Raw genomic sequence first — 24,254 nt, 5'->3', positions numbered from 1 at the left:
TGGGTCTGGTATAGTGGTGGCGTGGTGGCAGTCTGGTCAGGTCCCACTGTGGAGCCTCCAGATGATCACGGTCAGGTTGACTGACCTGGACTAGGTCTCATGGGGCCTGGGATGGGCCAGTCTGTCTGGAATGTCTTTTCACCTGGCTAGGCTTTGTGAATGGACGTATGGGAGGTTAGGGGGGAAATATGTACGGTACATGGCAGTTATGGGATGCATGGTGTATTTTAAGCAGTATTGTCCTAGAATTGCAATGTTTTGCTTTTCGTCTCTGAGTCTGGGAGCATATGGGGGGAATACTCTGTACAAAATATTAGGAACACCTTCCTAATATTGAGTTGCAAAACCCTTTTGCCCTCAGAACAGCCTCAATGCGTTGGGGCATGGACTCTACCCGGTTCGCCTGGCACCTACTACCATACCCTGTTGAAAGGCACTTTTGTCTTACACAATTCATGTCTCAAGGCTTAAAAATCCTTCTTTAACCTGTCTCTCTCCCTTCATTTATACTGATTTGAAGTGGATTTAACAAGTGACACCAATAAGGGATCCCAGCTTTCAGCTGGATTCACCTGGTCAGTCTATCAGCAGTTCCTAATGTTTTGTTCACTCCGTGTATGTACATAGCAGTACATGAATATAGAGGATCTGCATGATATTTCTTTAAATAATATTTGTGGTTAGCTCATACAATGGTTTCCACACCATTATGTTGGCTTTCATGTACCCACTCTTGTCAGTTTTTAAAAGTAATGTAGTCTTGTGGTCTTACGTTTGTCACGACCATGCTTATAACCATTTGTGACTCTTTGACCAAACTATCGTCCCTCTGTTTTGTGTCTTCAGGTTTTGAATGAAGAATGCGACCAGAACTGGTACAAGGCAGAGCTGAATGGGAAAGAAGGCTTCATCCCCAAAAACTACATAGAAATGAAGGGACACCCGTAAGTATGAGCCAGCCTTAGATACCAGTTGCCCTATCTGAGCCTGCCACAAGTCCACATGAAACTGGAGAGCCAAAATGGCGGCGTTCACCTCCCCCAAATTACCTCATGTTTAACCTGGAGCTCAAAATTGGGGTATCAAACGTGAGGTTCTAATGTTGGAAGGTTCCACTACTAGTTTGTGAAACTTATTTTTTCCAAAGGGCATTTATTTGTGCTAAATATCAGGGGGGAAAAGTAACTTCATAGACAGATTTACTGCTCTAGTTCCCATGTTTGGAACCATTCGGAAGACACTTGAAACAAAGTCTAGCTAACTCCTGTGGCTAGGATAAATGCTCCTCTGGTCTGAAGATAAGGGGGAGAAAGGTCTCATCATGCTGCTGCTGTGGTCTGGAAGCTAGCCTGGAAGTGACCTGGCTTTCTAGAGCTCATTTGTGGGTTATAGGCCTCTGAGATCCATGTGGTCGCAGTGTTGTCGGTTTGGCATCCCAGAATCCCTCATCATGTGGCGTCGTCAGTCCTGATTCCAGAGTCTGTTTCTGCTGCGTCAGGCCTATTAGGTTTGCCCCCACAATCGCCCTCTGGCCCAATATAGCCTGTGTGGATCTTTCTACATACTCTCTACTTAACATGCAGTGCATTGGGAAAGTATTCAGACCCCTTGACTTTTTCCACATTTTGTAACGTTACAGCCTTATTCTAAAATGGATAAAAAAATGTTTTTCCCCCTTATCAATCTACACACGGTACACCGTAATGAAAAAGCAAAAACAGGTTTTTAGAAATTGTTGTGTGTGTGTGAACATACATACAGTTGAAGTCAGAAGTTTACATACACTTAGGTTGGAGTCATTAAAACACATTGGCCAGAAACAAAGAACTTTCTTCTGAAACTCGTCAGTCTAACCAGAATAGAAAGAGGAGTGGGAGGCCCCGGTGCACACCTGAGCAAAGGGACAAGTACATTAGTGTCTAGTTTGAGAAACAGACGCCTCACAAGTCCTCAACTGGCAGCTTCATTAAATTGTACCCGCAAAACACCAGTCTCAACGTCCACAGTGAAGAGGTGACTCCGGGATGCTGGCCTTCTAGGCAACATGCTATATTTAGTAAAGAATATGACTTCAGCCGAGCAACAGGGCTTTTGTGTAACTGTCAGATAGGAGATGGATTGTACTGTAACTGTCCTACAGAAGCCCTTTCTACATAAACTTCAGGGTTACTAAATGGATCTTATTCTGAGATAGCCACTAAATAGAGATGGATTGTACTTTATATTCTACAGACGCACACAGTAGCAAAGAGGGACTTTGTCCTGTGTAGTCGTCAGCTGTGTGAGAACGCCTTCCCCACCACCGCCACCTGCTCTCAGGGCTGAGAGGGCTCTCACACCGCAACCAATCAGATACAGAGGGCCCTATTATAGCAGTCAGGAAGAGACTGTCCATTAGCCTTAAGGACCCTATGACTGATTGGTCAGCTGGGCCTAAATACAGGAGGGAGGGAATCACCTGCTCTATGGAGGAGCAGCTGGTGGAGGAGGGTCCAGGATAGTAGGCAGGCAGATGGTGGGGCTGGATATGAAAAAACAGTACTCACTTCACTATAGGGCTGGCCTTGGCCTGGTTACATCCACCATGGTTGCTGTTACCATGGTGGAAAGGATCATGTGAGGAGAAGAAAGCCAAGTCACCACAGCATGGTTTGGTTTGGCTCGATAGTGTGTAAAGGGCTTTGAATCCCTTATGGAAGCCTGGTAGCCGTGGATGTCAGTGTTACCTCATCAAAGAGCAGCACTCCCCCACCACAAAGCAGGAAGGACCGGGATAATAGGAGGATATCCACAGTATCTCTCTACACACAGGGTTACTGTTACCTCAGGGTGTTACCTCGGGGAGATCAGAGCACTGTGGATGAGGGGGTTGGAGTTCTGTCATCTCTAAGCCTGTTTGTGTGTGAACACCAGGCACAAAGAATAGCATTGCTAAATGCTAAAGGCTTGTGGGTTGAAACCTATGGCCCAGAGATGCTAGTGCTACCTGACAGGTCAATGTGTGTGTACTAGAGGTTGATCGATTATGATTTTTCAACGCCGATACCGATTATTGGAGGACCAAAAAAGCTGATACCGATTAAATCGGCCGATTTTTTTCCCCCCAATTTTATTTTATTTGTAATAATGACAATTACAACAATACTGAATGAACACTTATTTTAATTTAATGTAATACATCAATAAAAATCAATGTCGCCTCAAGTAAATAATGAAACATGTTCAATTTGGTTTAAATAATGCAAAAAAAAGTGTTGGAGAAGAAAGTAAAAGTGCAATATGTGCCATGTAAGAAAGCTAACATTTCAGTTCTTTGCTCAGAACATGAGAACATATGAAAGCTGGTGGTTCCTTTTAACATGAGTCTTCAATATTCCCAGGTAAGAAGTTTTAGGTTGTAGTTATTATAGGAATTATAGGACTATTTCCCACTATACCATTTGTATTTCATTAACCTTTGACTATTGTATGTTCTTATAGGCACTAGCTAGCCATTTCACTTCGGTTACACCAGCCTCATCTCGGGAGTTGATAGGCTTGAAGTCATAACAGCGCAATGCTTGACGCACAACGAAGAGCTGTTTGAATGAATGTTTACGCGCCTGCTTCTGCCTACCACCGCTCAGTCATATGCTTGTATGCTTGTATGCTCAGTCAGATTATATGCAATGCAGGACACGCTAGATAATATCTAGTAATATCATCAACCATGTGTAGTTAACTAGTGATTATGATTGATTGTTTTTATAAGATAAGTTTAATGCTAATTAGCAACTTTACCTTGGCTTACTGCATTCGCGTAACAGGCAGTCTCCTTGTGGAGTGCAACGAGAGAGAGGCAGGTCGTTATTGCTTTGGACTAGTTAACTGTAAGGTTGCAAGATTGGATCCACCGAGCTGACAAGGTGAAAATCTGTCGTTCTGCCCCTGACCAATGCAGTTAACCCACAGTTCCTAGGCCGTCATTGAAAATAAGAATGTTTTCTTAACTGACTTGCCTAGTTAAATAAAAGGTCTAAAAATAAATAAAATAAAATCGGCGCCCCAAAAAATAACGATCTCCGATTGTTATGAAAACTTGAAATCGGCCCTAATTAATCGGCCATTCCGATTAATCGGTCGACCTCTAGTGTGTACACATGTAATAGGCTTGTTCTACTCATATCTGTCGTCTTTACCCAGCAGGCAAAACTAGCCGGTGGATATGTGACTATCGGCTTGTGACACTGTTTGAGGACTCTGCCCTGATGATGATACTGTATGTGAAACCTGGCTGGATTATCATTCCCTCATGAGGAACAGCTGGAGTTGATCAGGTCCTCTGGCTTTGTCATGTTGTCTGAGCTCACAAACGAACAAGCTAAGCGGCATAGCGCTAGCGCTCACCTGCATTGACATGCTCTACTGCAGAGGCTATGGCTATTGGCCAAGCCAAGGGTATGCTATCACTAGGATAAGCTACAGTATATGGTAAGGCTAAGCTATATGGCTAAATTAAGCTATATGGATAAAGCTCAGGGTTTGCTTTCACTGGAGATAGAGGAGGCCAACATTGTGTGTTGCAACACCTTTGTTGGCACATTGTGACATAACACCTTTATCCGGACAGTACAATTCCACACCTGACTAGTCACAGAAGGAAATGGAGGTCCCACACACTGTACACCCATGCACAAACACACACACACAGTGACACACACACACACTCTGTATGGAGTATCCGTGGGGGTTGGTGACTGACCGCTGGTATTGGGCACCAGTCAGAGCCAGAGGAGTAGGTCGCAGGTGAGGTTGGCATGGCACCACACAGAGTTGTCATTGTCTCTGCCCAAGGCTCCACCAGCTCTTTTATCAGACCAGGAACCTCCCTGTAATTACAACCTACTAGGACAAATGCAAAAAGACTAATTAAATGGCCCACATGTGCTCACTTACTGCATTGATTTCATTCTATTTGGCATGCAAACTAGATGCGATATTCTGATTTTGACATCATTGTTTAGTAGTGTTATTGGTCGCTATGCACTTCACTCACTCCTCAAATCAAATCAAATTTTATTTGTCACATACACATGGTTAGCAGATGTTAATGCGAGTGTAGCGAAATGCTTGTGCTTCTAGTTCCGACAATGCAGTAATAACCAACAAGTAATCTAGCTAACAATTCCAAAACTACTACCTTATAGACACAAGTGTAGGGGGATAAAGAATATGTACATAAAGATATATGAGTGAGTGATGGTACAGAGCGGCATAGGCAAGATACAGTAGATGGTATTGAGTACAGTATATACATATGAGATGAGTATGTAAACAAAGTGGCATAGTTAAAATGGCTAGTGATACATGTATTACATAAAGATGCAGTAGATTATATAGAGTACAGTATATACGTACACATATGAGATGAATAATGTAGGGTATGTAAACATTATATTAGGTAGCATTGTTTAAAGTGGCTAGTGATATATTTTAAATCATTTCCCATCAATTCCCATTATTAAAGTGGCTGGAGTTGAGTCAGTGTGTTGGCAGCAGCCACTCAATGTTAGTGGTGGCTGTTTAACAGTCTGATGGCCTTGAGATAGAAGCTGTTTTTCAGTCTCTCGGTCCCTGCTTGATGCACCTGTACTGACCTCGCCTTCTGGATGATAGCGGGGTGAACAGGCAGTGGCTCGGGTGGTTGTTGTCCTTGATGATCTTTATGGCCTTCCTGTGACATCGGGTGATGTAGGTGTCCTGGAGGGCAGGTAGTTTGCCCCCGGTGATGCGCTGTGCAGACCTCACTACCCTCTGGAGAGCCTTACGGTTGTGGGCGGAGCAGTTGCCGTAACAGGCGGTGATACAGCCCGACAGGATGCTCTCGATTGTGCATCTGTAGAAGTTTGTGAGTGCTTTTGGTGACAAGCCGAATTTCTTCAGCCTCCTGAGGTTGAAGAGGCGCTGCTGCGCCTTCTTCGCGATGCTGTCTGTGTGGATGGACCAATTCAGTTTGTCTGTGATGTGTACGCCGAGGAACTTAAAACTTACTACCCTCTCCACTACTGTTCCACTACTGTTCCCCACAGACACAACAACCACTACAACTGTCAACAACAGGGGTCAGGTTTGAGTTCAAGCTCTGCTAAAGGCCATGTTCCCATGATATTGAGTCACGCCTATGACCCTGCGCTTTGAGGTTACTCAAAGGTCATCGCTAACTAGCTACCTGTCACAACCACACCACAATCAAATTCTGGTAAGTGCTGCTTTTCCTACAAATGAAGAAGAAAAACACCCAGCTTGGTAGGGCTGGTTGAAACAACGTCATTACAACCATGTAATAACGTCACTTCAACCAGTTTTGCCCGCAGGGTATTTTTTCTTTCTTCATTTGCAGTAAATCAGCACTTATCACTGTTACTTGCGACTTGTTTTTATATCATTTTTCATGAGTTATTAAAGTGTTTTGTTCTGATTTGTTATTGTTGTCCCAGGTGGTTCTATGGTAAGATCCCCCGGGCGAAGGCAGAGGAGATGCTGAACAAACAGAGGCACGATGGGGCCTTCCTCATCCGAGAGTCGGAGAGCGCACCGGGAGACTTCTCCCTCTCTGTCAAGTATGTCGCACGCACACACTGTTTTATTCAACCTTTATTTCATTTCAGTTCAATCATTGTATAACTGATCGACCGATTATCTGTTTTCCCTTTTTTTTTTTATTACTTTAGAAAATACACTTTTCTCCAATATCAGTTCTGTTTACATATTTTTTTTCCAACTCTGTGCTAAGAGCTTGCTTTCTCATGCACAGCTCCCATGTTGGTTTGCGAGCGTCTAGCCAGCTTAACCTGGGAGGTACTGACTGTTCTAGCAGTGACTGGCCACGCTGTTCCCATTCTAGTCTTCATGTAAAGTCGCTGTGCAGATCTACAGATCCATATCAAGTTAATTGGCTGTGTCATCTCTGACTCACCTGGGGCTAACCAACAGTTATCTGCTAATAAAGCATGTTGGTCTCTGTCAGATGGCTCCAGTGTGGGCGCTGCTGCCTCTTATCAAAGCTTTACAAGCTGGCACTTTCCCTAGTCCCAGGCTGTGTCGTGAGTGAGTGAGTGAGTGAGTGAGTGAGTGAGTGAGTGAGTGAGTGAGTGAGTGAGTGAGTGAGTGAGTGAGTGAGTGAGTGAGTGAGTGAGTGAGTGAGTGAGTGAGTGAGTGAGTGAGAGTGTGTGTGTGTGTGTGTGTGAGGGAGCAATGGAACCTTATTCCCTTTGTCCAAGCCAAAAGTAGTACACAAGCTAGGACACAGTAGGACACATACTCCAGTTCAGCACTTAACAGTAGGTGACAGAATAGAATATTATTCTTGTCGCTACTGCTTCAATTGCACTGTCCTAGTGTCACAGCTGTGTACCAAACAACTGTCCCTGTCTAATCCATTTGTAATGCAATCTAATGGAAGTATATCTTCTGTGTCAAAATCCCAAACTCATGGTATCACGCAGTGAGAAGGAAAGTGGGCCAACTAGGCTTAAATCATTCATGAAAGCGCTGACACAGATGGTTATAAAACTAGTGCCCACGTGATGTAGACTTACCAGTGTTTTGACTGCTGTCCTCAGATGGTTACCAGTTCTGTTTATTCTATACTTATCTCCCCCTTCTCCTCCTCCTCTGCCACAGGTTTGGTAATCACAGATCTGAAACGGTTGGACTGATGGACGTAGTAGGACGGTCACCTTGTTTAATCTTAACCAGTCACTTCTAGATCTATGCTACCTCTCCCCAGGTTTGATCATCACAGACCTGAAACGGTTGGACTGATGGAAGTAGTAGGACGGTCACCTTGTTTAATCTTAACCAGTCACTTCTAGATCTATGCTACCTCTTCCCAGGTTTGGTAATGACGTGCAGCACTTCAAGGTCCTGCGTGACGGGGCTGGGAAGTACTTCCTGTGGGTGGTCAAGTTCAACTCTCTCAACTCCCTGGTGGACTACCACCGTTCCACCTCTGTGTCCCGCAACCAGCCCATCTTCCTCAGGGACATCGAGCAGGTCCCACAGGTGAGGAGGGAGGGACACACGCACACACAGGGGGACACACACGCGCACACAGGGACACACACACACATACATGGACACACACACACACACACACACAGGGATATACACACAGGGATACACACACAGGGACACGGACACACACACACACACACACACTTTAGAGAAGCCACTTTTCTCCAATATCACTCCTCCTTTTACCTTATCAGTAATCACTAATGTTCTGTTTATTCTATCCTCATCTCCCTCTTCTTCTGCTTCTTCATCTTTTTCCTCTTCTACTTCTTCTGCTCATCCTCGTCCTTCTCCCCGCCCCCCAGAAACACACACACAAATACATGTAAACACACAGATACAGGGCCTTCAGAAGGTATTCACACCCCTTGACTTATTCCACATTTTGTTGTTACAGCCGGAATTAAAAGTGTATTACATTAATTTTTTCCCTCACCCATCTACACACACTACCCCATCATGACAAAGTGAAAACATGTTTTTAGAAATGTTTGCAAATGTATTCAATATGTAATACAGACGTATCGCATTTACATAAGTATTCACACCCCTGAGTCAATACTTTGTAGAAGCACCTTTGGCAGCGATTACAGCTGAGTCTTTCTGTGGAAGTCAACATTTTGATTGTGCAATATTTGCCTATTATGCTTTTCAAAATTGTTCAAGCTCTGTTAAATTGGTGGTTGATCATTGCTAGACAACCATTTTCCAGTCTTCCCGTAGATTTAAGTCAACTTTAACTCGGCCACTCAGGAACATTCACTGTCCTCTTGATAAGCAACTACAGTGTAGATTTGGCCTTGTTTCAGGTTTTTTTTTGCTGAAAGGTGAATTCATCTCCCAGTATCTGGTGGAAAGCAGACTGAACCAGGTTTATCGCTAGGATTTTTCCTGTTCTTAACTCCATTGCATTTATTTTTTTATCCTGAAACTCCCCAGTCCTTAACGATTACAAGCATACCCATAACATGATGCGGCCACCACTATGCTTGAAAATATGGAGACTGGTACTCAGTAATGTGTTGTATTGTATTTTCCCCAAACATAACACTTTATATTCAGGACAAAAAGTTAATTGCTTTCCCACATTTTTTTTGTTGAGTATTTAGTACCTTGTTGCAAACAGGATACATGTTTTGGAGAAAAAAAAAATCTGGACAAGCTTCCTTCTTTTCACTGTTAATTAGGTTAGAATTGTGAAGTAACTACAATGTTGTTGATCCATCCTTAGGAGAAAACTATCACAGCCATTAAACTTTGGAACTGTTTTAGTCACTATGGCCTCATGGTGAAATCCCTGAGCGGTTTCCTTCCTCTCCGGCAACTGAGTTAGGAAGGACGCCAGTATCTTTGTAATGACTGGTTGTATTGATACACAATCCAAAGTGTAATTAATAACTTCACTGTGTTCAAAGGGATATTCAATGTCTGCTTTTATTTTTTACCCATCTACCAATAGAAAACCTCCCTGGTCTTTGTGTGTCACGGTCGTCCTCCTCTTCATCTGAAGAGGAGAGGCTAGAAGGATCGGAGGACCAAAATGCGGCGTGATATGTGTTCATCATGAATTTTAATAAAGAAAACACTGAACACTGAAACACTATACAAAATAACAACCGTGAAGCTAATGTGAGCTGCGCTGAAACAAGCCATCAACATAGACAATCACCCACAAACAAACAGTGCAACCCAGGCTACCTAAGTATGATTCTCAATCAGAGACAACTAATGACACCTGCCTCTGATTGAGAACCATACTAGGCCGAAACATAGAAATACCCAAATCATAGAAAAACAAACATAGACTGCCCACCCCAACTCACGCCCTAACCATACTAAATAATGACAAAACAAAGGAAATAAAGGTCAGAACGTGACATTGTGGTTGAATCTGTGTTTGAAATGTACTACTAGACTGAGGGACCTTACAGATAATTGGTACAGAGGTACAGAGATGAGGTAGTCATAAAAAACACTTTTACTGCACCCAGAGTGAGTACATGTGACTTGTTAAGCAAATGTTTACTCCTGAACTTATTTAGGTTTGCCATAACATATTGGTTGAATACTTATTGACTCAAGACATTTCAGCTTTTCTTTTTTTAATGAATTTGTAAAAATATCCAAAAACATAATTCCACTTGAACATTATGGGGTATTGTGTGTAGGCCAAGGACAGAAAACATTTCAATTTAATCAATTTTAAATGCAGGCTGTAATACAACAAAATGTGGAAAAAGTCAAGGGGTGTAAAAACTGTCTGAAGGTAATGTATGTATACACAGCGCTGCACATCATACAGAATACTAGGGAAATCCTCATCTCTGACAATCATTTAATGAGATTGCATCACGTATTCTCATCTAAGCAATCATGCAAAAACATGACCGATTACCAGTGAACTGCAGTTCACTAAGCAATTTAGCAGAAAAATAGATAAATCCACTATGGTTGCCTTCATGTTGGTTAGGAGACAAATATACAAGTAGAACTACAATACAATTGGAAGTTGGAAAAAAGGGTAATGTTCATTAGGCACCAAACAGAAGAATGATTTTAACAGAGGGTCTAGTACACAGACCAATAAGAAATACTAATTTCCTATTCCATTGCAAAGCGTTTTAAAACATTATCCGTTGCGTGCCTGTAACGGTTTTCGCCGTCTGAAGAAGAGGAATCGGACCAAAGCGCAGCGTAGTAAGTGTTCATGCTTTTTTATTGAAACTGAACACTATAACAAAATAACAACGAGAATAACCGAAACAGTCCTGTCAGGTGCAAAACACTAAACAGAAAATAACTACCCACAAAAACCCTGTGGGAAAAAGCTACCTAAGTATGGTTCCCAATCAGAGACAACGATAGACAGCTGTCCCTGATTGAGAACCATACCCGGCCAAAACAAAGAAATACAAAAACATAGAAAAAAGAACATAGAATGCCCACCCAAATCACACCCTGACCAAACCAAAATAGAGACATAAAAAGCTCTAAGGTCAGGGTGTGACAGTGCCCTAATGAACACAGGAGTGCCCGACTACACTCCTCACATATTCTAACCCATGTGTTTCTCCTCTCGTCTCTCCAGCATTCAACGTACGTGCAGGCGCTGTTTGACTTCGATCCTCAGGAGGACGGCGAGCTGGGTTTCCGACGCGGCGACTTCATCCAGGTCCTGGACAACTCCGACCCCAACTGGTGGAAAGGGGCTTGCCACGGCCAGACGGGCATGTTCCCGCGCAACTACGTCACGCCAGTCAACCAAAACATGTGATCATGTCACGCCCGTCAACCAAAACATTTGATTGGCTAAGTGAATAATGACATGGCCCCCCTCGTCCCCCATTGGCCCATTTACACCCCCTCAGGACTTTGAGGGACACTTCAGAAACAGACCTAAATGAGGAATGGAAGAATGGGAAGAGGAACAAAAATCCTGCAAATACACAGAGCGAGAGGCAGATTTCATTACTCAGACTCTACAGTTGACTCTGTGGATTCTTTGATGCAATGAGGGAGACACACGGAACAGAGAAGCATTGCAAAGGAACCTAAGTTGAAGTAAAAAAACAAACACAAGGGATCCGGCTGTAGCTCGACTCCGGCAACGGCCTCCCTTCTTATACGTTCTTTGTTTTCTTTCATTATACATAACATCACCATCCTATGTTACAGTCTATTAGACAAAGACAATGAAGAAGATGTCAGAGACCAAAGACTCTAGTCTAGTGTGTTATTGATCTCAACCCAACTTTGGGAGAGAAGGACCATGGACTGGAGAGAAATTCTATTGTTATCGATGTGTATGTGTATCTCTAAATATTTGTAGTTTGAGCCTGTTTTAGTGTGTGTGTTTTTTTCATTCATTTACCTGATTTCTTCCCTATTTGTAGACCTACATATTGTCATTTTCTAGGATCATATTCATTTAGTACCAAATGGAAGAAAATAGACAGGGAGGATCTACCTGAACTGAATAAGAAACACTCATTTTTGTTTTCCGTTGCAAAACGTCTTGTTGCGTTTTGAAACTGTGCACTAATTGATATGACCCAGATCATGCACAGAGTCTGAGACAAGAAGCTAAATGGTTTTCATGTGATTGGGAGTTATGCAATACTCTCAAGACAGAAATTATATTTCAATAATATTTCAGGTGGAAATCTAATTTGGAAAATGTCAGGATTTCTACTTTGTTCTGGTTTGAAAGCGGAAGCGCGGCTATCAGCTAGAACAAATTGTATCATTTTTTACCCATTTAGGCATTTAGTGGCTTTCTGCATTCTTAAATGTAGCCATCGTTCTCAAATAAATCATAGACAATGGTATAGAGTTTTATGTCCATCCGCAATCAATAGACTTAACTGATGATGGGGCTGATTCAATATGACCTAAATGTAGCTAAATTGGGTCGTAAGGGTTCTTTATGGAGATTGCTAGTGGTTGACTGGGTTGAAACGGCAGTATCCTTATAATCATTAGTTCTATGAAAGAAGGTATTGAATAGTGCTGCACTCACTGATTTCACCCTGGGTTTGTGGAAGTTGGGTAGTGCCTTTTCTATCTCTGGTGTTTTTTGTCTCTCCAGGTTGACCAATGAGTGCTTTTTAAGCAGCAGACCGCAGAGATACGGTGACCAATACAATGTCTCCATTCTCCACACATACCGGCCATTGGTTAGGAGCTACCTTATGGAAACCCAGTCTGAATCTCTAAACCCGTCTCAGCTCTGCAGTCTCTTCTGTCTCACTTTCAAGTATGATCATTCGATGAAAGAGAAACATAATGTTTTGTGCCAGAGAGTGTTGTTATGTAGTGTTTCCCTTGAGGAATGACTAAATGGTGTGATGTAAATGTGCAGTGTGGATCTATGTTTTCAACAGAATGACATGCATATGACAAAGTCTTGTTTTGTCTGATTATGGGACGTATCAAAAGGGCTTTTGGAATTCTATGCGATTAGAAACACATGATCTGTTGGTTTGGTTGCGTCTAAAGGGGGACATTTTTGACAGCGGGCGAAAAGAAGTCACAGAAAAAGGTCATTTAGCGTTACCTGAAAGAGGGGGCATGAATTGTCATAAAGACCAACGTAAGTGCTTGATCTGGGCAACATCTTAAGTATTTATCCTTCAGTCAGTGTCTGCTTGTGAAGGAGGCAGAATGGAATCCTCCATCTTGATAAAGAGATTAAAGGACCAATGATGCTGACAAACTGACTCTAGATCAGAACGACTAACGCAACGGGTGGGTCAATGACCTCTATTGAACGCTGTGTCCTCAACTCTCTACTTTGGACCTTTTGAGAATCTTGAAGAGGACTTCAAATGCAAGGAATTCCATATGATCTCTCCTCCACTCTGCTTGTTATTCCCTATCTACACTCTTTGATTTGGAAAACTACTCGAATATGCTTTATGGTTTGTTGAAGTAAAATGGCTGAAATACACGAAGAGGCAGGTCTGAAGGGAATATGCAGGGAGGGGACCATGCAAGTTTTTCAATGTTATTTCTAGCCTGCAATGAACTGCAATGAGCCATTCCAATGACCTGATAGTCCGATTGACTTGCAGGTGTTTGAAAATGCAAGGGCAGGAGAAACCTTGCTTATGTGGTTTTGCTATGAACTGTAGCCTGGCTATGTGTTGCCTTGCTGTTGTTGCAAAGCCCCCGATTCAAAGTTCACTATGTCACACTATGTAAAAAAAAAAAGCACTAAAGTGTGACGCCTGTGTGTATTTTCTGTACGTGACATGTATTTACCTCTTCAGGTGTGTCTGTATTCTCAGCCAATCATATGACATGTATGACCCTGAGGTTTTCCTGACCACCTGACCATCTGATCTGGAGTATTTCCAAGTCATGTCACGTGTTCAGGAAAAATTCCTGGCCCTAGACCTTATGTGATTACAGGGGTCAATGTTTCAGCAGGTATAGAGTTGAGACTGGTATCCTATTGGTTGACTCTTAGCCTGGTTGAACCAGATTGAACGCTGCATTCAGCATTCAGTGTCTTCTACCAGGCTAGTTGACACTACCAGACGGTGGATTCCGCTGCTCTCAAGGGGCCTGATAAATAGGACCCAGTCCAAAACTTTGTCTATTGACGCTGTCTCTCGGTTCCTGGACAGCCTTGCACTCTCCCATGGTCAATATTTACTCTCTCCTCGGTCAGTCAGTCATTCATTACAGTGCGAAGGCCGCCAGCAAGTGTACCATTCATTAAGCCTAGTTAAATATGACATAACACTGCACTCGGCACTCACTATTTGTTTCACTTCGGTGACAATAGTCTCCAGTCTGCTACCAGTATCATTCTATGGTTTATTTCCTCGTCCATTTGCAGCCGTCCGACTCGTTATTCCGGAGTGGGATCATACGGTGGTTGACACCTAAGACGATGTGATTGTTTACCTTATGCTGGAAAGTCTTTGTATGTATATCTGACATGGTTGCTTTATGACGTCATTTCATGATGTGCGTGAATTAAAAACGTTTCCGTTTTCAAACGGGAGGATGATGATGTCCCCTGATGTCTGTCACAGCATTTGATTTCCTTTGAACGTAGATCGACGACGACAGAATAATAAAACAATCGCTATGAAGAAGCTACTGTTGTGACGTTGGTTACTTCCTGTTGTCGCCGGTACTGTATGTTTCACATTAGAACAATCCACATTGTTTTTAGGAGGAAGTTCTACACATAGATTAAGCCTAGCCATTACGTTCAAAACTCTTTCAATGTAGATTCTCCATTGAGAATGCTTTTTAGTCCAGGGCTAGGCTTCATCCGGAAAACTGGCCCTGTATCTCTATGGTTACTCCACTAACTACCTCACCACTTTTGCACAACAGAGAGAGTTCCTACAGAGAGCATGGAGGAGCAATGTAGCAGATTGGGTGTGGGCCCTTATCATGGGTCATGCTTGGGTTACACTCAACACCACACAGTGTAACCTAATGTTTCAAAACAGAAAGATGCTGATTAACTGGGTGACATAGGTGGTCAGATGATATGCCCAAGTCCTGATCTAAGGTCAGTTTGACATTTACCCATTAATGGTTACTATTGGAATGAGTGTAAGCTAATTCTTATCCTAGATCTGTGCTTACAACCCAGACAGTCTCTCAGATATAGGATCAGTTTAGCTTTTTAGATCATTTATGTGATTATATGGACAGTGGGGGGACCTGATCCTAGATCAACACTCCAATGCTGAGACGCTTTATGAATACAGGCCCATAGGCTACCTCTACCCAGTAGCGGTGCGTAGATAAAATCACCGGGGAAGCCAAGCCAGGAAATAAAATAACCATTTTACAACCTATGTGTTGTGATAATTGTGTTGTTTGCTCTATAACCACGGCTAAGGGCTGTTCATATGCCTTGACACCATGATATATAGGCCTAAAGGCCGAGACAATGAGAAGGCACAGTGGCAGAATATATTCAACCACACCTTTGTTTCATCACAAAACCTGAGAGCAAAGACCTGTCTGGTGAAGTCCACAATGCATTTTGCATGTAACAAACCATTACATGACCTACAGCATTGTCAACCAAGGTTATGTTTCCGACATTTTCAGACCACTAAACAACTATTGATTTAGAACCACAGAGTTACCGCAAGTCGCAAAGAAAACAGGAACTGCCTCCACTATTGCAGCATCATTTCAACATCATCTAATCACCTCTGCTTAGTCTAATCGAGTGACAACTAAACTATACCCAAAACTTTTAGTCCAATCAACTTAAGCTAAATATGTGCCTGTCCATGGTACTGATTTCTGTGTGTGTTTGGTATATGTGTGTGTGTGCATGCAAATAGATAAAAACATGTTGACTCACCCTGCTTGTAGAGAAACACCAATTCCGCCATCCTTTTTCATGTTGCCTAAACAAGTCTATGACTGTTATACAGTACACACTTTTAGCTTTTGTTTTCCGAGGCTACCTGGCTAAAATGCTTGATCACTAGCCTAACTTCCTTTCATGGGCAATGATGCGCCAGGTCAGCTCGTTAACATTAGCCTACTACATCTAGCTACCTGTTGAATTTCCATCCTCTCGGGCCAGGGGCACAATGGTGTAATTTATGGTTGGAACAGAATCGCGTTATAATCATTGGCCAGTATCGAGAAGTAAAACCACAAGTCCAAATCCCTACCTCCATCCATGGCTAGTTTAGAAAAGGGCTGATTTTAGCTAGCTAGCTTCCGGGGGAAAACAACACGAGATGCAAAAATTCTCGTTTTTTTCTGTCAATGACGTTTGGCTTCTGGTGTGATTGGTCTGAATCCAAATCCAAACTGGCTTTCCTTGACACTTTCTTTTGGTGCATCAGGACAAATCACAGCTAAGCTCGCTCAGTTTAGCTCAATGCTGATTGGCTGTAATTCTTTTGAAAAATTATCAAGGGAGGCCAAATGCTCGCTGGCATCCCTTGAATTCAATTCTACTGGCAGCAAAAATGGCATACTCTTTTTGACCAGACAGCATCAGATAGATACGCTACACATACTGAGACAGAGATGTGCTGTTTCTTTCGTTTGGATGCTTTCTCCAGTGAGAAACATTACATTTAGCCTTTTGAAAATTTAATGAAATTGATGAAACACAGTGAGACAAAAGATACATTATTTTGTATGTTTTTTTCCTGGTACATTTATTGGGGGAAGCCTGGCTTCACTTGGCATCCGTGAATACACGCCACTGCCTTTACCTGGAGTGTATGTAATAGAGATGGTCTCTCTCTGGGTTGGGAGGGGTTGTCTCATACCCATCCTGCCGTCTGTCATATGTACGACCCATCTCCAGATCAAAGTCAGTGTGTGGGGTGAAGGAGCCACTTCTCCCTGACATGATCTTCCTGTCTGAAACACATGCAAAACCCCTTCCGCTGCCTCACACTGGTTTCTTGTACCCCGGCCTGCTCTAATCTGAGGTTTTGATCTGTGTCTGTTAGACTGTGCTGTTCTTTCACACACTCCCATCAGAGTGTTCACAGGGAGGAGGATCCCTGGGAGGTTACTCACCTAGACAGGAGAGAAGTGAATGAAGAAGAAGAGGTTAACTGGTCTAGCCCAGTGCTCTAGTAGTCAACTATAGTGTGACATGCTGTTTATCTTGCATCATTGCACCCATGTAATACTTGCATAATGAATGACCCAATGGCTCTATCTAGCGTTTTGCTCTTGTGAGGCTTTGGTACTCTGGCTCTTTCTAGTGAGGCAGGTGGTTATAGATTATATACTGTGTTATTCCCGCCATCTGCTGGCAGTACAACATAATTACAGTACAAAAACAACAGAACACCAACCACAGCGACTACAGAAAAAGTGAAACCTATTCTAAAAACTGTAAAAAGATAACAGTTGTGTTTTTGTGCGCCCCCCCGCCCCCCAAAAACACTGCACCCTATCTCTCGAGAAGACACACCGCATGTGCAATGCTCGCAAGCATCAATTGGCGGGAAGAACGGGTGCTGAGGGTGCAGTAGCACCCCATGAAAAAAATCTGAATAACACAAATATATACAAATATATATACAGTACGGGTAAAAACACCTACTCATTGCAGGGTTTTTCTATATTTTTTCTATTTTCTACATTGTAGAATAAGAGTGAAGATATAAAGACTATGAAATAACACATATGGAATCATGTAGTAACCAAAAAAGTGTTAAACAAATAAAAATATATTTTATATTTGAGATTCTTCAAAGAAGCCACCCTTTGCTTTGATGACAGCTTTGCACACGCTTGGCATTCTCTCAACCAGCTTCATGAGGTAGTCACCTGGAATGCATTTCAATTAACAGGTTATAACGATTGTCTTCCTCTTCTGAGGAGGAATAGGATGGATTGGACCAATGCGCAGCGTGGTAAGTGTTCATGTTATATTTATTAAACTGAACACAAAAATAACAAAGGAGAAAACACGACAAAAACGAAACAGTTCTGTAAGGTGCAACAAAAACACTAAACAGAAAATAACTACCCACACCCATAGTGGGAAAACAGGCTGCCTAAGTATGGTTCTCAATCAGAGACAACGATTGCCAGCTGCCTCTGATTGAGAACCATACCAGGCCAAACACATAGAAATAGAAAACAGAATGCCCACCCCAACTCACGCCCTGACCAAACTAAAATAGAGACATAAAAAAGGACCTACGGTCAGGACGTGACACAGGTGTGCCTTGTTAAAAGTTAATTTGTGGAATTTCTTTACTTCTTAATGCGTTTGAGCCAATCAGTTGTGTTGTGACAAGGTAGGGGTGGTAAATAGAAGATAGCCCTATTGGTAAAAGACCAAGTCAATATTATGTCAAGAACAGCTCAAATAAACAAAGAGAAACAACAGTCTACATTGTAGAATAATAGTTACTTTAAGACATGGTCAGTCAATCCGGATCATTTCAATAACTTTGAAAGTTTCTTCAAGTGCAGTCGCAAAAACCATGAAGTGCTATGATGAAACTGGCTCTCATGAGGACTGCCACAGAAAAGGAAGACCCATTGTTACCTCTTCTGCAGAGGATAAGTTCATTGGAGTCAACATCCTCAGAAATTGCAGCCCAAATAAATCAGGCCTTCATGGTCAAATTGCTGCAAAGAAACCACTACTAAAGGACACCAATAATAAGAAGAGATTTGCTGGGGTTAAGAAATACGAGCAATGGACATTAGACCGGTGGAAATCTGTCCTTTAGTCTGATGAGTCCAAATGTTTGATTTTTGGTTCCAACCACAGTGTCTTTGTGAGACGCTGAGTAGGTGAACGGATGATCTCCGCGTGTGTGGTTCCCACTGTGAAGCATGGAGGAGGAGGTGTGATGGTGTGGGGGTGCTTTGCTAGTGACACTGTAGGTGATGTATTTAGAATTCAAGGCACACTTAACCAGCATGGCTACCACAGCATTCTGCAGCGATACGCCATCCCATCAGGTTTGCGCTTAGTGGGACTATCATTTGTTTTTCAACAGGACAATGACCCAACACACCTCCAGGCTGTGTAAGGGATTTTTGACCAAGAAGGAGAGTGATGGAGTGACATGGCCTCCACAATCACCCGACCTCAACCCAATTGAGATGGTTTGGGATGAGTTGGACCACAGAGTAAAGGAAAAGCAGCCAACAAGTGCTCAGCATATGTGGGAACTCCTTCAAGACTGTTGGAAAAGCATTTCAGGTGAAGCTGGTTGAGAGAATGCCAAGAGTGTGCAAAGCTGTCATCAAGGCAAAGGGTTGCTACTTTTAAGAATCTCAAATATAAATATATTTGGATTTAACACTTTTTTGGTTACTACATGATTCCATTACTTCATAGTTTTGATGTATTCACTAATATTATACAATGTAGAAAATAGTAAAAAATAAAGACAAAACCCTTGAATGAGTTGGTGTGTCCAAACTTTTGACTGGTACTGTATATTAGGGTTGTGCAGTGGACCAATATGCACCAGTAAAGGGAGTGACACATTGAGAGCTGAACCTTGCTGACTGTTGAGCTCCTTCCTAATATGCATCTGGGTAGTGTGTGTTATGGTAATTGTATATCCTTCTATATTATGGAGCTCACAGATGGAGCTAGGGCCCACCACTCCTCAATATTTCAATCCCTTTCCTGATACATCACCTGATGGCTTAGCAGTTGCCTTGCAAGCTTCTGCAGCTAGCCTCCCAATGATGTTAAGGTATCTGCCTCCAGCTCTATCAGTAATACATAAACAATAAAGTACATACGGGTGACTAATTGCAAATTCTGGTTATTTGTCAGGTAGCAGAGATGGTTGCGTCCATGAGGGAACTCGTGAGAAGAATGAGGAGGGAAACTGTATAGATACTGCCGAGCTAGAGAAGGCTGGAGAAGGCTGAAGCCAAAATCAAAGATCTCCAGAGGTAGCTGCACAGGAAAACCTTCTCCTTCCAGGGAAGTGCTGGTGATATATGGTTTTACACCGGACTGATGGATTACATGACCTTTCTGACCTTACACGACTTCCTCCGACCAAAGCGAAATGGCCAGCTGCACTACTGGGGCTCTCTTTTCAAAGGGAAGCCGGCAAAAGATGGCCAAGAGTTGGAGAGACACAGAAAGCTCAGTCCCATGGATGAACTGTTCCTGGCCCTCATTCGTCTCTGAGTCAGACTTTTAATGAGGGACCATTGCTGACTGCTTTGGCGTTTTGGTGCAATATCATGCATCATCGTTTCAAGCAGCTGCCCAGTCGGCGGTTTGTACAGAAGCGTATGCCTGTCGCAGGCAAGACAGCATACCAGAACTGTCGAGTCATAGTAGACTGCACAGATGTTTTCATTGAAAGCCATCCAGGCTTGCTGCATAGTCCTGCACCTGGTTCAACTACAAGAACCCTAACATGACCAAGGCCTTAGTGTGCATTGCACCTCATGGCTCTGTTGTGTACATGTCTGATCTGTATGGGGGAGGGGGGGTCTTTGAGCGAAGTGGATTTACTGGACATGCTGAAAGCAGGGGAAAAGGTACTGGCGGATCGGAGTTTTGGCATTCAGGACTTACTTGTTTCCAAAGGAGTCCGTGTCTCTGTAGCACCATTTGTGAGGGGGAAGTCTCAGTTCACTGCTCCAGAGGTGTGTGACACCCGTTGCATTGCTCACCTACAGATTCATGTTGAACGTGCCATTGAACGGGTGAAAAACTTCAGGATTCTCCAGTAGCAAGTTCCCATCAACATGTGTCCAGAACTGAATGAGATCTGGCACACATGTTGTCATCTGACTAACTTTTTCCCACCCCTGGTTTGAATGGCCTGGCGTGGTGTGGCGGTCTGGGATGCTGGCCCTGGGATCCCATGTTTTTGTGTTGTCGCATCCAAGTCGGGCCGCTGTCTTTCTGGCATGGACACTCCTCCTGGCTTTCCGGTCTCTCTCGCACTGTCTGTCTAATAATTAGTATGTAATTGAGCCTACATTTCCTTTAATTTCAAATATAAAAGGTGTCTGTTATAAGTGTGTATTTGAACATATAACCACCATCAACATGGAAGACAATTTATGTGTATATCATTTAGGTACAGCTCACATTTTTAGGGGAGCAAGATTTCTGGGCAAGCAAGTATTTTTTGTTGTATGTTAAATGTTCTAACTATCTTAGTGTTTATGGACATTTAAAGCATAGTACTGGTTATTCTGACTGACAGGTTTTTTGGTCTGTGGTCATTCACATTTTTCATCTTCGATTATATGCTATTAATGCACATGTCACATCAAATGTCTTGGAACCATGAACCCTTTTCACAACTGCAGGAGTTGGCCTATATAGATAGGGCTAAATTGAAATGTTTCTTACAGAAACAATATGAAAAGCATGGAAGCAATTGAAAGGGAAGTTTGGAGATTATGGGACAATTATTAGACCAAAGTTGGAAGACACAACAGTTCGCCTGACACAGGACTGAATCCAAACGTTACACTGTTGCTTTTATGTGCATTTTACATTTACTGTACCTTTTGCCGCATTTGTTGATAACAAAATCTGAAAATACTCTGGATACATTCAGTAACATGATAAGAATATTCCTGGAAAATGTGGGGTAGGTGCAACATAACATAAAAACAATAGTCTCTATCACTATTTCATTATAATGAGGGGAGTCTATTAAACAGGCACGGGGTGCACCGGTCTATGACCCGTCCACGTGACCGGTCGAATCCGTGAGGGAGGCGCACGCTGCTCAAATCGTACAGCAATCTGCCGCACGATCCATCGTTCAGAAACATACATCTCTTGTACATTTTCAAATTACTTTTCATTGGGATTGCAGATAAGTCGTTTTATCAAAAGGAATCGCTTTTTGCATGTGAAAACACACAATCCTACGCATTACTCCATGTGCTTAACCTATCTCACTTTTGTTTTGAGCCAACTTTGCCATTGGTCAGAAAAGTACAATCACTTTTCACCCGGTGCTAACTATGCCTACTCAGGCGCCCAAACCAGATCAATAGAACCCCTTCAATGATTTATCGTCATTCTACAGCCCAGTGGGTGAAAGCGTGAGAAATTTGGTCCAAAGACATGTCATTTTCGTCGCAGTCACGCGGTGTCTCCGCAGGTCTTTGGTTTTTTCCTCATATACAGTTATCATATACAGTTATTATATTGTGCACCAGTCCATGGCCGTGACGTCAGCGGCCAAAAGGAGAAGGGTCTGACGGCGGCCCGACAGGGAAACCAAATCCCTCTCTAGCTTCTCTTTCTATTGGCTTCTGACTACTTCGTCGTTCTGTCACTGGGTGGATTCGATTATGCTGAGCCACGGGGCATCAGGCAAAAGCCCGTTACGTCATCGGGCGAAAGCGGGGAGGGAGGAGCGCGGCTGCCCTTCTCAAATAGAATAGTAATATGTGCCGCTCTGTCATTTTGTCAACAATGAAGAATGGTGCATCATCAATTTTTTCAATAAAATAAATGGCAGAATTTTCTAACTCATTTTAAATGGGAAGGTAGATAAAGCTCAAAAGCAATCACTTTTGCATGTGAAAAAACAGAATCTACTCATTGCTCCACGTGCCCATATATCACTTGGTTTTGAGATTACTTTGCCATGTGCTTTAAGCAGGGCACATGGCTCACTGCCCAGGAGGCAGCCTGGTTCCAAAACTAATGCAATCAACTTTCACCTGGTGCAAAACACACCTACTCAGGCGCCCGGGCGAGATAAAACAAACCCCCTGATTGTAGCTAAACCTAACCCTTTTACCTAACTGCCTCGTAAACACTCACATCTGTAGCCATAAAATGCTTTGAAAGGCTGGTCATGGCTCACATCAACATCATCATCCCAGAAACCCTGAACCCACTTAAATTCACATAACCTCCCCAGATCAACAGATGACGCAATCTCTTGCACACCACACTGCCCTTTCCCACATGGACAAAAGGAACACCTATGTGAGAATGCTGTTCATTGACTACAGCTTAGCGTTCAACACCATAGTGCCCTCCAATCTCATCACTAAACTAAGGACCCTGGGACTGAACAACTCCCTCTGCAACTGGATCCTGGACTTCCTGACAGGTCACCCCCAGGTGGTGAGGGTAGTCAGCAACACATCTGCCACACTGACCCTTAACACGGGGCCCCTCAGGAGTGCGTATTTAGTCTCTTCTTGTACTCCCTGTTAACCCACGACTGCGTGGCCACACACGACTCCAACACCAGTATTAAGTTTTGCCGAGGACACGGCGGTGGTAGGCCTGATCACAGACGATGATGAGACAGCCTGTAGGGAGGAGGTCAGAGACCTGGCAATGTGGTGCCAGGACAAAAACCTCTCCCTCAATGTGAGCAAGGCAAAGGAGCTGATCGTGAACTACAGGAAAAGGAGGGCAGAGCAAACCCCCATTCACATCGACGAGGCTGTAGTGGAGCGGGTCGAGAGCTTCAAGTTCCTTAGTGTCCACATCACTAAGGACCTATCATGGTCCAAACACACCAAGACAGTTGTGAAGATGGCATGACAATGCCTATTCCCCCTCAGGAGGATGAAAAGATTTGGCATGGAACCTCCGATCCTATAAAAGTTCTACAGCTGCACCATCGAGAGCATCCTGACCGGTTGCATTTTCTTACTTACTTTTAAAAAACTGCATTGTTGGTTAAGGGCTCAAAAGTAAGCATTTCACGGTAAATTCATGTTGTATTCAGCGTATGTGACGAATACAATTTGATTGTATTCTCCTAATCTGCCAGGTTAATTCACCTAACCTGCTTCTTTATTTCTCCTAACCTGCTATGTTAATTATCACAAGTAATCCACTAGTTTAGTTCTATTAACCTGCTACATTCATTCCCCCAACCTGCTATGTACATTTTCCTAACATGCTACGTTAATTATCCTAACCTGCTATGTAGGCTAAACAAACCATCTGTACCAACAAATTATCATAACATCGGGCTGCCTCCTGGGTTTGAGCCAGGTGCCCCTTTCAAAGCCCCAGCTAAAGGGGCTCAAAACAAAAGTGTCATTATTAAGCACGTGGAGTAATGAGTAGGATTCTGTTTTCACATTCAAAGGTGATTGCTTTCAATAAAAGCGTTTTATCTGCCTTACCAATAATAACTCGTTTGAAAATTCTAACATTGTAAGGAAAGAAGATGTTGTATGCACCATGACGTAGATAACGTGACCAATCGCAGCAGATTACTGTT

General features: G+C 43.0%; 1 protein-coding gene across 1 annotated transcript in view; it reads left to right on the top strand.

The window, feature by feature from the left end:
- LOC112264096 (growth factor receptor-bound protein 2) overlaps window positions 1-14,588 on the top strand; it is a 47,078-nt gene extending 32,490 nt beyond the window's left edge. The window contains exons 2-5 of the mRNA XM_042303422.1: window positions 847-944; window positions 6,477-6,599; window positions 7,875-8,043; window positions 11,144-14,588. Coding sequence (XP_042159356.1) covers window positions 847-944; window positions 6,477-6,599; window positions 7,875-8,043; window positions 11,144-11,329 — 576 coding nt within the window. The 3' untranslated portion in view covers window positions 11,330-14,588. The remainder of the gene's footprint in view (window positions 1-846; window positions 945-6,476; window positions 6,600-7,874; window positions 8,044-11,143) is intronic.
- The last annotated feature ends 9,666 nt before the right edge of the window (window positions 14,589-24,254 follow it).

The sequence above is a fragment of the Oncorhynchus tshawytscha genome, linkage group LG02 (genome assembly GCF_018296145.1).
Source record: "Oncorhynchus tshawytscha isolate Ot180627B linkage group LG02, Otsh_v2.0, whole genome shotgun sequence".
NCBI lineage: Eukaryota > Metazoa > Chordata > Actinopteri > Salmoniformes > Salmonidae > Oncorhynchus > Oncorhynchus tshawytscha.
Note: the sequence above shows the minus strand (reverse complement) of the source record. Positions and strands in the feature narration are given on the sequence as shown.